At 37.8% G+C, this 14,967-nt stretch overlaps 1 protein-coding gene across 2 annotated transcripts in view; it reads right to left on the minus strand.

Moving 5' to 3' along the window:
* Positions 1-301: 301 nt before the first annotated feature.
* The window catches only part of LOC308038232 (ubiquitin-conjugating enzyme E2 E2), a 203,295-nt gene continuing 188,629 nt past the window's right edge, over positions 302-14,967 (minus strand). For both annotated transcript variants that reach the window (XM_080340577.1, XM_080340576.1), the window contains one exon: positions 302-1,217. In XM_080340577.1, the coding sequence (XP_080196703.1) occupies positions 1,120-1,217 (98 nt within the window). In that variant the 3' untranslated portion in view covers positions 302-1,119. The remainder of the gene's footprint in view (positions 1,218-14,967) is intronic.

Consider the following 14,967-nt stretch of genomic DNA (forward strand, 5'->3'; position numbering starts at 1 on the left):
ATTGGTGCAATGGGCTCAATTTTCCCATTGAAAACCTTCATTTATTTTTTTAAATAACAGTTGCTTTTACAATTAAAGAGCTTGGAGAAAGGCAAAATGAGGCCTGCTGTATAAAATCATCATCAATATTCTGCTTTCACTGCAAGGCTATTTTTATAGCCAACTATTTTAAATGTAACAAGATGGATATAGTGAAGCCGTAGTATAAAAGATACAGCAAGAGGCTTCAGAATAGCTGAGCACCGGCACCTGAAAGAAAGGCCTTAAAATTTGGAAGATGTTTGTACATTAAAAGATATACACCATGAAGAATTATAAGCTAAGAAATACATTGTTGAGAATAAATTAATAGTTTAGGTCTAAAAATAGTTGCTTAACCTGCAGTTGTATTATGTGAGGACTACAGGGCCTATGCTGCACAAATGTAAAAGCACCGTCTTGCAAGAAGTGCATTTATCAGCCACAGTGTTTTATTGAGTGCTTTAATAATACAAGTGTACATCAACTGATCCACAGTCAAAAGTGGCAGGTCCCTAAGAAATTTACAAGCACTTTTTTTTTTTTTTAAGTAAATCAAAATACATATTAATTTGTTCAACGCAATAGCCTTTTGCGTGGGAAACAGAAGGCTAGTGATAAACACAGTCTTAGTAATGCACAGTGATTCTTGATTTTAAGCTTTTATACAAAACTTGTTCCCAGTAGCATGCACCCACCATTAAAGACTTCAGTACAAAAAAATAACCCTAAACACTACATTTAAGTAGAAACGAGATATAATTCTGAATTTGTTTGTTTTCCCAAAAACCACATGAAAGAAAAAAACCCCACACATTAATACAAAGCTTTGTGACAAAGCTCTATACTATTACAGATCCAACATTCTTTGCACTGATAACCAAAATTCCCTGTCTACATTTGAGGGAAACAACTTTCAAGTTAACAGAACAAAAAAACCCCAAACAAATAAAAATAAACATAAAACCAAAAAAGAAAGTAAAGACAACCTTTTGTCACAAAATGGTTCAAAATTTAATAAAAAATAAGAATGGAGGGAAGGGCTATTGATGCACTTAGTGAATGTGCTTGCACAGGTCCAGCAAATCCTAGAGTAGGTTCCTATGTGGCATATCGCTTGGTCCACTGTCTGGCCATTCTGTCGTGCTCTGCTCTGTTAGTCATGTACTGAGTGGCAATACTTCCAACCAGGGGGTCAGCTGAAAAGGAAACACAAACCGTGAAATACTCGTCAGCCTTGAATGGATGAAAAAGCTCTTCTTTGATTCACATTCATTGAGTTCTCCTGGGTTTAACTGTAAGAACAAGGTGTCTACCAACACTAGTCCCATTTTGAAAGCATGCGTGCATACAGGAGGAAGGGAAGAGGAAGATGGGGAGGAGACAGTGGGCTGGCAATTAGTTATGCATTTCTGTCAAACATTTAATTAAAACCTTTTTCTAAAATTCTACCTCACAAACTAATGTTCCAGTAATTTTATTTTGAGCTAAAAGTCTCCTTCATGTGACAAGTACAAACATACTATGTCATTTATTTATGGTATTAGACTCCCACAAATAGCTATGTTATCACCTAAGAAGAGGATGGGCTTGAATTCCATTATCAGGTTAAGTGGTTTTTTTTGAATACTTTTAGTTTTGAAGCATTAAAGAAAATATCAGGAATTAGAGCACTAAGTACTATTTTCAAAGGAGCAAAAGTTAATTCCAGTCTTTGGGAACTGGTATTTAATTTGTGGCATCTTTCTGAACATTTATATTGCCAGAATGCTGCATGACTTGGACTTCTCAAGATGTTTCTCTATTTCCAAAATGAAGAAACATCCTGAAAAGGTATTTTCACATTAATCTGGATCTACAAGTTACTTCACAAATTATTAAGCAAAACTAATCAGCCTTCTAAGAAACATAAACCAATACTTTCCCATAAGTCACTGTATGTTATCACAATTTTTCTCAGTTTAAAGCAGACAAAATGTATAGAGATTTTATCTTTTTTTTGGGGGACCACACTCTTGCTATTTCTGCTGCAACAGTAAATTTCCTGAGATTCTACCACCACACCATGCAAGTTCAGAACCACTGATACCATGGGGTTTTTTTGTGACTTAGGACAGATGAACGTAACATCTTCTTAAAGTCAGTTAATTATCAGCTTTGTAGCTGACTGAAGATGGTGCCATTCAACAATATGAATCTCAGCTTCACCAGTACAGTCATAATCTGAGTGTGGTGTTTGTGTTATTAACCTCTGAAGTTCCTGGGACTGGGTGTCAGGCCATCCACAAAGCCGAGTAAATTTGGGCTTTTTTGTTTGTTTCTGGACGATAAGAGTTTATGGTGGGAGAAATGTGTTGGTTTAGCCAAAAATGAATTGATTGGCTTACTGCCAACATTACTGAATATTACTGAATAATATATAATGAAAAAATCTTTTGCTACTTTCAGGAAGAGTCCATGATTTGAATATTAAATGTGCACCTACTAAATTAATAAGGCAAGTTATCACTGTGACTGTGGTGTACTAAGTCCCTGTAGTCTCAGTCCTGCAAACACTAACTGCATATGATTAGCTTTATTATCTTGATATATCCAGAGGAGGTCACTGAGGCCTGGACTTTGCTATTTTTAACATGCATGAGTGTCAAAGAAGCATATCTGATCTAAGATCCATTTTAAAAGTTTCAGACTAGAAAGTATGTCACCTTTAACTCCTCAGCCAAGGAGAAGGACTATATAGGGGATTATCAGAAGGATTTTGTTCTGTGCAAATAGGAGGCTAACAGTCTACAGGTATTTAAGGAATGCAAATTGTTCATGGCTGGAATGAGGTTTGAGAAGCACTGCAGGGTAAATGGGGAACTTAGGCAATGGGAAGGGGCAGAATTTTTTACAATGAGGGTGGTAAAACACTGGAACCAGTTGTCCAGAGAGGTGGTAGATGCCACATCCCTGGAGTCATTCAAATCCAGGCTGGAGGGGGCTCTGAGCAACCTGATCTGGTTGAAGATGTTAATGCTAAATTGTTAAACTGTTAAATAAGATGCTAAATGCTAATGGCAGGGGGGTTGAACTAGATGACTTTTGAAGGTTCCTTCCAACCCAAACTACTCTACGATTCTATTATTGTCTTGGCAAAATTTTAGGGAGTAGCCACAGGGGAACCTTGTCATAGTGTAAGGTAACTTGGGGATGAGCCTGACAGCTCTGCTGCAAATTCCCACACCCTCCTTGGACAGGACACCACTGTGTGAAGGAAACACTTTCACAGACTCATGGAAAACCAAGGGTTGAACTTGGAAGGAATTCTTAGAGCAAAATTCAATGAATATGCCAGTTTACAAGCCATTGGGGAAGGTGCGGTTTGGCCTCTGAGCCATCTGGTTGTGACGAGTTGCAAGAATATCACAACATTATCATCTGGAATGTAGCAAGTACTTAATGAGGTTTAGTCCGTATCTAAAGTGCTGCTGCTAAGACCTTTATAAAACCTCATGTGAGTCAGTGAAAAGTGATGTGCTGTAGTAAAGGTTTACCCAGTTCAAATCTGAAAGTCTTTTATGTGTGGGATGAATGATTCTGTGAAAGCGTGTCTTTCACATTGAGAGCCGTAAATCAATTTCCTTGGTATACTGAAAGGGTGCTGAGGATCATATCATCATCCCCAATCCTGGATGATAAATTACAATGTTTCATTTCCTAGTGTGGGTTTCCATCTATATCTCCTTTTGGGAGCAAGGAAGTATTTCAGCAACATACAACTTTGGAAGGATTTGGAAGGTACAAGCTCTTCCGCTCACCCCCTCCCAGCATAGGAGGGTGTCTACTGTCTTTTGGGGCAAGGGAATCAGTGAAAGGAGTTCTTGATTAGAAAGTGGGGAAATCTATTGAAGCCCAGTAATGCAGGGAACTGGGCTGTTTATTTACCCATATGTTCAAGCCTTTGTCTTTGCAGTGCTTTTTTGGCAGCTGGGGAAAGAGTGGAGGTGACGGCCTGCAAGATGTCTGAGATCTACATAGCTTTTGTTGTAGGCATGTTAATTCCCACCAAAAGAGTGACCTGTGAATCAATTATCATCTTGGGTGCTTTCCTCAAGTCAGTGCCTCTCTCCATGGGTGTCTGCCTGTGTGAAGCCAAGAGAGGTCCTTGCCTGCCGTAGTGCAAGGAGGACCAGCTGTCCCCACAGTCAGCTGCCAAGCCAACGCTATGCAAAGGTGTTCTCAGTAACAACAGTAATAACATTGTTCTTTGCAATTTGGCAGCTTGGCTATACATTTTATTGGCTATAACAATATCGAAAAAAAGAATAAACCCACACTTTTGCCAAGCCACTTGCTCGTTCCAGACTCCAAAGTGAAGAAACAGAAAAACAGTTATTGCTAGAGAGGCCTGGCTTTTTCACATCCTTGTCAGAGGGTCTGGAGGTGTGTTGTCATTGTATGTTGTTATTTATGAGGATTTTAAAAAGGACTCTTCAACAGGTGTTTGAAGAGCTGGTTTATTTTAGCAGTTCCCGTGAAGCCATAAAAGCATCAGCAGACACAACTGCTTTGTTTGGGAAGTCGGGACAGCTGACAAGGAGGGAGATATTAACTTCAGAGCCACCCAACCAGTGGCACATTGGCCTGTTTGATGCAGCACACTGTGTGTGCTGGAGGACAGAAGGATGGCATGTGAACTCCAGAAATGCAAATGGTCTCTTTCTGCACCTGCATGGGCAACTTCAAGCCCAAGCCCTATTGTCCCTGGTGGAGGAGGGAGCCAAGGCCCAAGGAGACACATCTCTCAACACTTAATGAGTTGTGAGTCACCACTGCTATGCAGTTCATGGGGATGGGCCATAAAATTGAGATGACAAGACAAAATGAAGGACCTTAATTAAAATGAGTAAAAAAATTTAATTCCCAACATGCACAAGCCTTGGTTATAGTGTCCGAGTCCTACAAAATACCAAATATAAGGAAAAAACAATAGTTCCCATTTACCCCCTAAACTAAAATTTTTATCCTGTCCTTGGATTAATTCCACGCAAAACTGGAGGACACCAGGAGTTACAGCATCAAACTCAATGTTAAAGAGTAGTGCAAAAGTAATGAAAATACATAAAAAAGCACCAAATTAAACAAGCATGGACGGAAGCTAAGGTTCAGCAAAGTTGCTTACATGGAAAACATTAATCCAGAGAACTAAAGTATGAAGAAAAGCTTCTGGATGATTTATAGGAAGACTGCAGCTGCTAAATCCCCGCTCACCTCACCATATGTAATCCTCATGTTTTGTCAGAATTCACAAAATTACCCTGAATTTAAATGTACTTTTGAAAGCTGGGCAAGCTGGATCTCCTACTTAGTTTAAAAAGGTTAGATGCACTGCTTTACAATGCCTTGTCATCCTTTGCAGCCACTTAATAGGACTGTATGAGGAAGAACATTTGTGTCTCATGTCTGTTGTAAGGCTAATCAAATTTACAGCCCAATTCTAGGGAGTTAATGCTATTGGGGATTTGGATGAGTTGAGGTCTGGTCATTACAAAATTTCAGCTGTGTTTAATGCTAGTTATACTGCTTTATCATTCACAAGACAGACTATAATTCTTTAAAACTACTTTTCCCCCAAATAAATGAAAATATATTGCTATACTGTATTTTTCTCCACTTGTATTTTTACAGCTATTTCTATGACAGCAAATAGCAATTTCAGAGCAGAACTCATCTCCTGGGCTTTTCAATGCTCTTTTAAAAATACAGCAAACATACTCTAGTGAAATAAAACTGGAGATGGTGTGTTTAACAGCTTGATTTCAATGTGCCTTCTCCATAAGCCACATGATATGCAATGAAATTCCAATTGATAGTGCCAACATGGTTAAAGAGACATACATTTAGACTTAAAATGTACATTACGGGTGTTTGTATGCATTATATATATATTTATGAGCATTTATAAAGTAGAATTATATTTCTATTGCAGTATTCTAGAGTTTTAATAGAGAGCAACTGATGGAGCCAGTTATTACACCATCACAAATGGGTTCTCAGAAAGATTTCTGGAGCACCTTAAAAACCAAAAAAAACCCCACGGCCCTATAAAAATCTCATGGTTTCTTCAGCCAAATATTTACAATGTACTTTTTTTTGGTCCAGGTTTAGATCCAGCTCTGTATCAGGGGGAATTCAGAAGAGCTGGCCTCCAGCTGAAGAAGCAGAATTAAGCTGGAAGAATTTCCAAAGGTTAGATGCAACTTGAAAGGTTTTATTCTGTCTCTTGAACTATAAACAACTCCTTTCTCATAGCTGCAAGAGGCATCCCATTGAGAAACTCTATGGAACTAACTGTTCTGAAACATCAGTCACCAAAAATTAAATTAAAATTTCCTTTCTTTGGACCAGCTGTATGAAACGCAGAAGAAAACAAACAAGTAACGTTTTAGTTATTTGGCCTCTAGTTACACCTTTAGAAGAGTTTTTGGTTTATGGAATATATTTTGGTTTTAGGCCTGCTTCTCTTTCCAAATAAGCTGCTGTATTGCTTTTTGAATTTAAAAAATAGGAATGCTCTGTGATTTTTTTTTTAGGAAAAGTCCAGGTGCTCTGTATGTCATCTATAGGACAGCTGCCTTTGAGTCATCTTTATACAGCAGCACAGGCAGGACTGGTTACCCCAAAATTAAACTTCCCCAAAATAAAAGTTCATATTATCCATAACTACATTTTGTTTGGCGATTTCAGTGCAAATAGCAGTGCAGGACAGTATATATTTCCATACTGGTTTGCAGTGAAAGCCAAGTTTCCTGAATCAAATTTTTGTGGTTTTTAATATTGTACCAACTTTTAAGAAATAGGTCCCAAAAGGCACACTAAAAAAAACCCACCCAAAAACCAACCAACCAAAAATGACAGGAGAAAGCAGAAACTAATCATTCTGAAACACCGGTTTTCTTAACAGTAAATGCTGACAGCTTGATGCACATCCAAAACATCCTTAAACTTAACTTTAAAAAAAATTGTTTTGTTTCTAACTACATTTTATTATGTTGTTTTCAGTGGCATCTGGGCTAGTGTTACAAGAAGCCTGGTCGGTGAAAACCACAGACAAAAGCAGTGTCAGACATGCAATATCAAATATATCATAGAACAATTTAATACTCTGAGAGGAAGAGGTTAAGAGAAGATGAATTGTTTGTGAGTAATTTTATTTATAGTGTCACTTTGTCTCAGGAAGTTTCCATAGTTTGCCACCCGTCACCTGTTTTAAACTTAACGAACTTCTAGAAGACCATGTCAAGGATATTGTGAGTCTTGAGGTGGAAAATGAGGTACGTGAAATGTATCACAGCATCCTTCAGTGATCGTACAGCAGCAGTGTTGCTCTTTTTTGCTACCATTAATAATAATGCACAGACTAAGTAATTCTTTGGAGGCAGAGGCAGGTGAAGTGGCACACTGAATTACTCCACTAACCTTTCACCTTTGACAAGAGCACTCAAAATCAGGGCAGAAGTGAAAACGAAGGCAGCACAAGCACTAGTCCCTGTTTGTGCAGCAATAAAACTCTGCTCACGGTTGGAAGTCTGATGAACACATGCGTACGAACGGGAACAACAGAGGGATTCAACTCAGAACAAAGGGTGGTGGCAGGGCTCTGAATTGCTTTACACACCCTACAAGCTGAGCTACAATTTATTTCTGACTTTCATAAAGTCACAGTTTCAGCTATCCATACAGAATGTATTTATCCATCTATGAGACTCCTTGAAAACTGTACAGAAGAATGATAAACTGATCAATAAACACTGTACAAAAAAAAGGACTATTAAAAAGGAATTATTTCTGTAAAGAAAAAAGGTAATCCTTAGAGGAGAAAGGATGAAATTCTAGAAAGGTCTAATGTCTACTAGGAAAGAAGTCAGTGAAGTTAATATCCAGTTTAGCAGTTAGTTTATGGCAGAAATCATATGATATGGAGTATAATGAGCTCTGCTTCTTGTTTTAGGAATTAGTTTTGCAGATTGGGTTGGTCACATCTCAACACTCAATAGAAAAATTCTGATATATATAGGCTATGTCAGTGTGCTAAAACACGAAAAGATGCCTGCTGAAATTGCCTTAGAGCTCATGCAGATCATCAGGCTGGCTACTATGGTTGACATGGTTTTGAAAAAGTGAACAACCATCTGACCTTCAAGGGTTGTTCCCACCAAAGTAAAATAAGAAGAGATGCTGCAAGATAGCATCCCTTGACATAGTCTCCTTAGGTACAAGGTGATTGAATGTGTTGGTGTCAGAAGAAACAAAGGGCAAGTTCGTTATGTCTCTTCTCAGTTTCAGATAAGACCCTGTATTGTCTTTCCAAGTATAACACGGGAAATAGGGAAATATGGAGCAGATGCATAAAAACTTCCTATGAAGTTGTGTTCACCAGTACATCCCATAGTCCTAGTCACTCAGTCATCTGGCCCTTGGCTATCTCTGCAGCTATACACCTAAAGTCTTTTTCCTGGGAAAAATCAGAGCAAGTGCAGGAGGAGGAGGGGGAGAGTGAGATAAAGCATGGAAAAGACCCTGAGGTTTCGTTCCATTGTAGAGCCAAGGTGTAGGAAGGGTGCATGTCTGGGCACATAAGCAGGGAATGTCATGTCACACTGCTTGCAAGAGATGAAACTCCAGAGTGCTTCTTTGAGGAGAAACTTACTTAGTTTGAGGGGGACAGAGCACTGAAACAGGCTGACCAGAGAGGTTGTGGATTCTCCTTCTCTGGAGACATTCAAAACCTGCCTGGACACATTCCTGTGCAATCTACTCTAGGTGAACCTGCTTTAGTAGGTGGGTTGGACTAGATGATCTCCAGAGGTTCCTTCCAACCCCAACCATTCTGTGATTCTTGGTCTTCATGGTTTTCAAGTCATCATGATGACTCCAAGGAAGTTAAGTGGTCTTACAGTGGTGCCTCAGTTTCCCATCTATAAAGTTGGACTATTGCTTCTCCATCACCCAGGATATTCTGAGAATAAATATGCTAAAAATTGTGAGGTATCTGGATTCTGTGGTAAATGGGGCTATATAGGTGTATATTGTAAAGAGACCAATATTCTTGACTTAACTCTAACTTTCAAGCTCCATAAAGTTGTCAGAAACACATTTGACTTCTGTTAGTTCATACAATGATTGAAGTTACACAAATATTAAGGCATATGTGACTTGATTCCAATGTTCAAATTGTTGTCTGGAGGAAAACGTTACGTACCATCGAGAAAAAAAAATGAGCTCTGCAAATCCACCTTAGAAAACATCCATTTACTAAAATACCCATTTTGGATACATGGAAGGAGAAATTCATTCCTCTCCCAAGGCTTGCATTTGATTGCTGTCAGCCTACCTACCACAGATCTGTGTGAAATATGAGGCTGCCTAAGAAAAAGATGTTTCAGAAACAAGGAGTATTATCTGGACCAATTTTATTAACATGGCTCTTAAAGGAAAGCGTTGGCAGTGATTCATGTCTGTATATTGCCAAGGGAAATAATTCTTGTTTAAAGAATAAGGTTTTTTCCCAGTCTTCAGTTTTTAGTAGGATTTCTATAAACTTCACTGGCTGCCTGGGAGTTAGCTGAGGCAATCATGGATCAACGGGGCACAGTGTACTGATCTTGAAGAGTTGTCTTTAATTAAGGAAGAACATGCACCTATTAGAGGTGCCAGCATGCTGGAACAATTAAAGTTCTGAAATAACACACTTCACTTTGATGCTTGGATGCGTCTCAAAATTAAAAGGACAGATACATTAGCAACGTATCTGTTCATAATAATGAACTCAATTGAGAAACAGTCATTGTTATTAGAAAAAAATAATAAAAAGGTGTTACTAAATAAGAACTTGATAAGAAAGACATTACATGGCACAAGGGTTGATAAAATTTGCAGAAAAAGTGATGGCAATATGCATTTACCTTGTAGAAGGTGACTGGGGGTGGATAATAAGGAAATCCCAGCACACTGAGCTTGAAATGCTTTCAGGCGATGAAAATGCTACCATCCATAATGTAACTGGCATGTATCCATAGGGTCATAACTATATTTTCAGAGATATGCTGTAGATTTTATTTTTTGTCTGAACACTTATTAAGGGAGGGATAGCTATTCTACAAGAATTTCAGAATGTTTAGCATTTCTTTCATCTAAAGAAAAAAGAACCACTTTTCTTCTGGATTCGTGTTTTCTCACCTTCCACTAATTACCATCTCCAGGCAAAGGCGTGACCTATGGGTCTTACACATCCCAAACAAACAGTTTAATCCCAAAGCAACTGGGTGCAAAGGCATTGCCTGTGGCCAGGCTTTGTACAGTGTTAGACATCCTATAATCACATGCAGCAAATGTAGACTACTACACAAAAAAAACCAGGAAGTCCAACAGGATCCACACTTACTGTGTGGATTCTCAAGGGACAGGGAGGGGAGGAAGTGTAACTGCATGTTCTGGTCTTTGGTGGCATTTAGACACTGGTATCTTACGGGTCTGAATGTGAGTGATACCAAAATCTTCAACTGAAACACATCAGGATCATTTTAGGTGAGATGCAGGAGTTATCTGAATCCTGCTCTTGAATCTTATCCCTTTGTTGCTTTATTATAATTAATCATTGGAGTAAATAGAAAAGCCTATATATGTTCTGAATGCTGCTTATTTTAGATTAATCTGATTTTCTCCTTTTTGTCTTATTAAATCTTGTTATTAATTTCACACATTTAAATCCAAAACTGTTATTAGGAATCCCATGCAAAATGTCAAAAGAATACAAGAGGCTTTTATTTACAAAAGATGGGGCTGGTGAAAAATTTTATCCTTACTAAAGGCCAATAGGACCTTTTTTCATAGGCCAGGGCCTGAAATCCCTTGGCAAGTTGAACATCCCTTGGAAGAGAAAGAGGAACTTGGGTGTGCCTTGCATTAACACAACTCTTACTGTTACCAATACCAATAATAACTCAAAAACAGGCCTCTCCGTTCCCTCTCTATACCTCCTTTTCTCCCAGGGAACATGTGGAAGGAAGTTGCAGGCTGTATCTGGCTCAGATGTGTCTAAGTTTATATCTGCATTGAGAAATGGTAGAAGGAAAATGCCTGGAAACTAATTTGTTCAGGGTTTTATGTTGGAACGGCCCAGATGCTCTCTTTGATGGGCCTGGCTTCCTGGGGCTTTTCTGGACTGCAGGCATGGGTTGTTTGAGCCTAGTTCTGTGCTGCTTGTTGGGACTGTGTCTCACATTTCCACCTGCATTTGTGGTCCATACTGTTCTTAAGGAGTCATCCAAAACGTCACTGTGATATAAATGTAGGGAAGAGGTGCCATCCCAGCAGAGTATGGGACAAGGACCTCTGGAGTCAGTGTCAGTGCTAACGTGTACACTTGATAGGTTTCTGACAGTCCAGAGTGGTGAACTCTTGATCCCTTGAGTGCTGCAGTGTTTGCAGTAACACTGCTCTACGGAAAGAGGCATCCAAGGAAGATGCTTGTACCAACACACAGTGGCTCGAGAAAGTACAAAACCCCGAGTGCCATCTTGCCATGAAGATCAATACAGGGCAGTTACGGTGATATTCCTGGAGGATGATCACTGATGTGACATGGGACATCCTATGAAGGGAGCAGGGTGGTGCGAGCTCTGGCAATGACTGAGCCATCAGCAGGTGAGTGAGAAAATAACCTCATTTTAGTAACCAAATAGACTATGCACTTCTAAATTAACTTCAGAACATGAATATAATTAGGCTTCATTACAAACAGATTGTAATAGGACTAGAAGGAAAAAGAGGTTAAACAAAATAATTAGTATTCAACATGTAGGCAGGGTTACCTCCTGGATTAGTTGCAATGAAGTTACATGGCAACACTGAATAAAGATTGAATGTATGATATTTACAGCAATAATTTCATATTTAGTAACAGGTAAAATAACTTTATTTGCAAATCCTATCTTTCCTGCATGAGGGGTCACACTGACTCCATTGTTATGCCTGACTAAATGATGGTCACTTTGCCAAATGATTTCAGGCATTTGCATAAAAGGTCCTAAGACTGAGCTGTACAAAAAAAATTATACAAGGCAGAGATGGAAAAGACATGGAAGTTCATGAAGGCGTTCCTTCTGCTAGTATAATATTGTGCCTTACAGTACCTTCTACTTTCATGCCACATTAATAGGTATTATAAAGACTGAGGATTCCAGCCCTTGAGAATTTTCCAAAATCTAATTAAAGTTGCAAATGCTTCACTCCATGGAAAGGCCTTTTTCTACGCCTTGTATAGATGGAAAATTTTACAAATAATTTACTGATCAGAGCTCTATTTCTCTAACCCATATGAATGTGAAATCTTACAGTACAGACCATCTTTAAATTTGGGACAATTACACCATACATTTTGATATTTAAGTAACTGTCTGCTACTCCAGTTAAAGTGCCTGAACTTAATTTGCTGTGAAAATAGGGATTCTGAAATACACACTGCATATAATTTGTTTTATTTGTTGCCTTTGATAGATCTGCAAAACTGTAAAACACAAACAATCATTTACTCCTCCCCTGCTGAATAATGCAGAAAATTAGCCATGCAAAATAAAAGAGAGATGTTTTGCAGTAGTGTAAATCATCTCGGAAGGTAGAATCTGAATGACTGAGGAATAATAATTTCTGAAATTTTACTCAAGACAGTGAGAGATTAAACGATTTAATAGCTAAGATAATTATATCCAGGATTATAAATTTTGCTTTTTGGGACTGACTACATTCTTGTGAATCTGTTAGAGAGCCAAATGTAGCAGGCTTCTTTTCAGGAGCTTAAAGAAAGTGGAGCAGTGTGATTTCTATGGTGAAACAAGAATAATTACATTTTAAGAACAGGAAGAAGCAGCCTTAAAAACACTTGTGCTAATCAGGGTCCTGAAGGTGGTTCACAGGCAATTAGAAACATATGGCAAAAAAAATTGAAAATATGTCCTTGCCTACATGATAAAAAAAAGTACAGAGAAAAAACCAAAAACCCCACTTAGTAAAATGGAACAAAGTCTAAATGAAAAATCTGGGGTAGAAAAATTCAGATTTTATGCTAGCTGAGATTTGAGCTATTTGTACTAACTGGGAATAATGGATATTAAATTATTATGAGATTAGAGAATTAAGTGAAGGAATACAGGTAATATGTGATGCCTACACTATTGATTTTTTAGTTTTAATTATTTTTCCCTTAAATATGTACTGTTCTATTAGTGAGAAAATATACCCAGTAGAATTGGTTAAGACCAGATCTGTTACATCTACTTCATTCAAAAGACTCCAGTGTAATTAAGGAGATGTCTATACTGGCTAGACAAAACCTGCATGAAACAAAGAAAATACATGTAATGACTGTAAATTATTGGAGTGTATTTTGAAAGTAAAAGGCAATTTACTTTGTATCTTGTAATCCATTCAAATTAAGCTAGGATTCCATATTATATATATGGGAAATAATAGCTTTATCTGAATACTTCACATTGTCAAACATATAACATTGATAACTTATTTCGGTCTTCGTTCACACAAAGATTTATTAAGTGTATTCACTAAATCACCTGTCTTCTCTCTGAGGTAAAAGGCATAGAAAACCTCCACTGGTACTATTTTAAATTACACATGTTTATTGGAAGGAAAATGAATTGTAACCTTTTGCATTTGTAACATCCATCACTCTCGCATTTTCTCAAGTACTTTCAATTTGACAATGGCTAAGGTAAAGCTCTTAGAAAGCCTGTGTTTCTTGAGCAGAAGTGCACAAACTTTAAAAAACCCTGTATGTATATTTATCATATAGCTTTTATAAGCTTCATGTGGAAAACCACAATCAACCAAAAAACCAACAAAATTCCAGTCGTATTTTTTTCCAGCTTTACTTCCATTTTGTGAGAAGGCTGAACTTTGTATGTTATAGAAGCCCATTTTGAGGAATAAGAAAAATGAGGAACAGTTAAGGGTAGTGACAAGACTCTTTTCTCTCCTGAGTGCCAATTACATTCCTTTACACTTATTTCTTGACAGAGATGTACAAAACTTCTTTACTGATTTGAATTTTAGTCAATTTCTGATTTAATCAGATGCCATTTAGTAAACTGATGGTTTGGTATTATTATGTGTGAAGTTCAATTTTTGTCACCTTGTCTTAAATAAAAACAAAATAGGACAAGAAAACAAAAAGCACAAGAAATAATCAGCAGCACGGTTACGCCCTTCCCATTTCAGGAATGGTTGAAATCTAAGTTTACTTCCCTTGGGAAAAAAAAAAAAGACAATATAAGATGTGACAGGTAATTTTGTAAAGAAGGTTATATAAAAAATGTGGTCTCTTTTCCATAGTAAGAAAAGAACACAAACAAAAAAGCAACACATTTAGTAAAAGTTAAAAGGAAGCAGATGTTTCATATACCAAATAGTTAAACACAGGCAAGAATATAGTGTAGGGATATTAGAAGGTAATTTAGGAAAATGAAAAAAGAATTAAAAAACACACTAGTCATGGCACCACCTAAGTCACCATTGCAAAGGCTATTACTGCTCATGCTTCAACACATAATCTGATCATTGGCTGTGGTTAGGGAAGAGGGAATTTCCTCTCCAGTATGTTACTGCGTGAGTAAAGTGCTTTGAGGGAAGTTTACATTTTTCACTGAACCACTGAGCAATGAGCAGTTACAGGCAACATACCTGACTGAACCGAGTAGTACTGTTTTTCTCCTACAGAATGACTATATTTCTCCTTCTGGTGATTTTTCTTTGTAGAGTTACAGATGCACCAGTTAAAAAAAGAACAGGGTAAGTGCATGTGTGACTGGTATCTGGAGCTACAGCTAATGACTGCTTTGTGCCTTGGATACCACAAAATCCAGATTGCGTATTTTATTTTTAAAAAGTAATCTC

The sequence above is a fragment of the Nesoenas mayeri genome (assembly GCF_963082525.1).
Source record: "Nesoenas mayeri genome assembly, chromosome: 2".
Lineage (NCBI taxonomy): Eukaryota > Metazoa > Chordata > Aves > Columbiformes > Columbidae > Nesoenas > Nesoenas mayeri.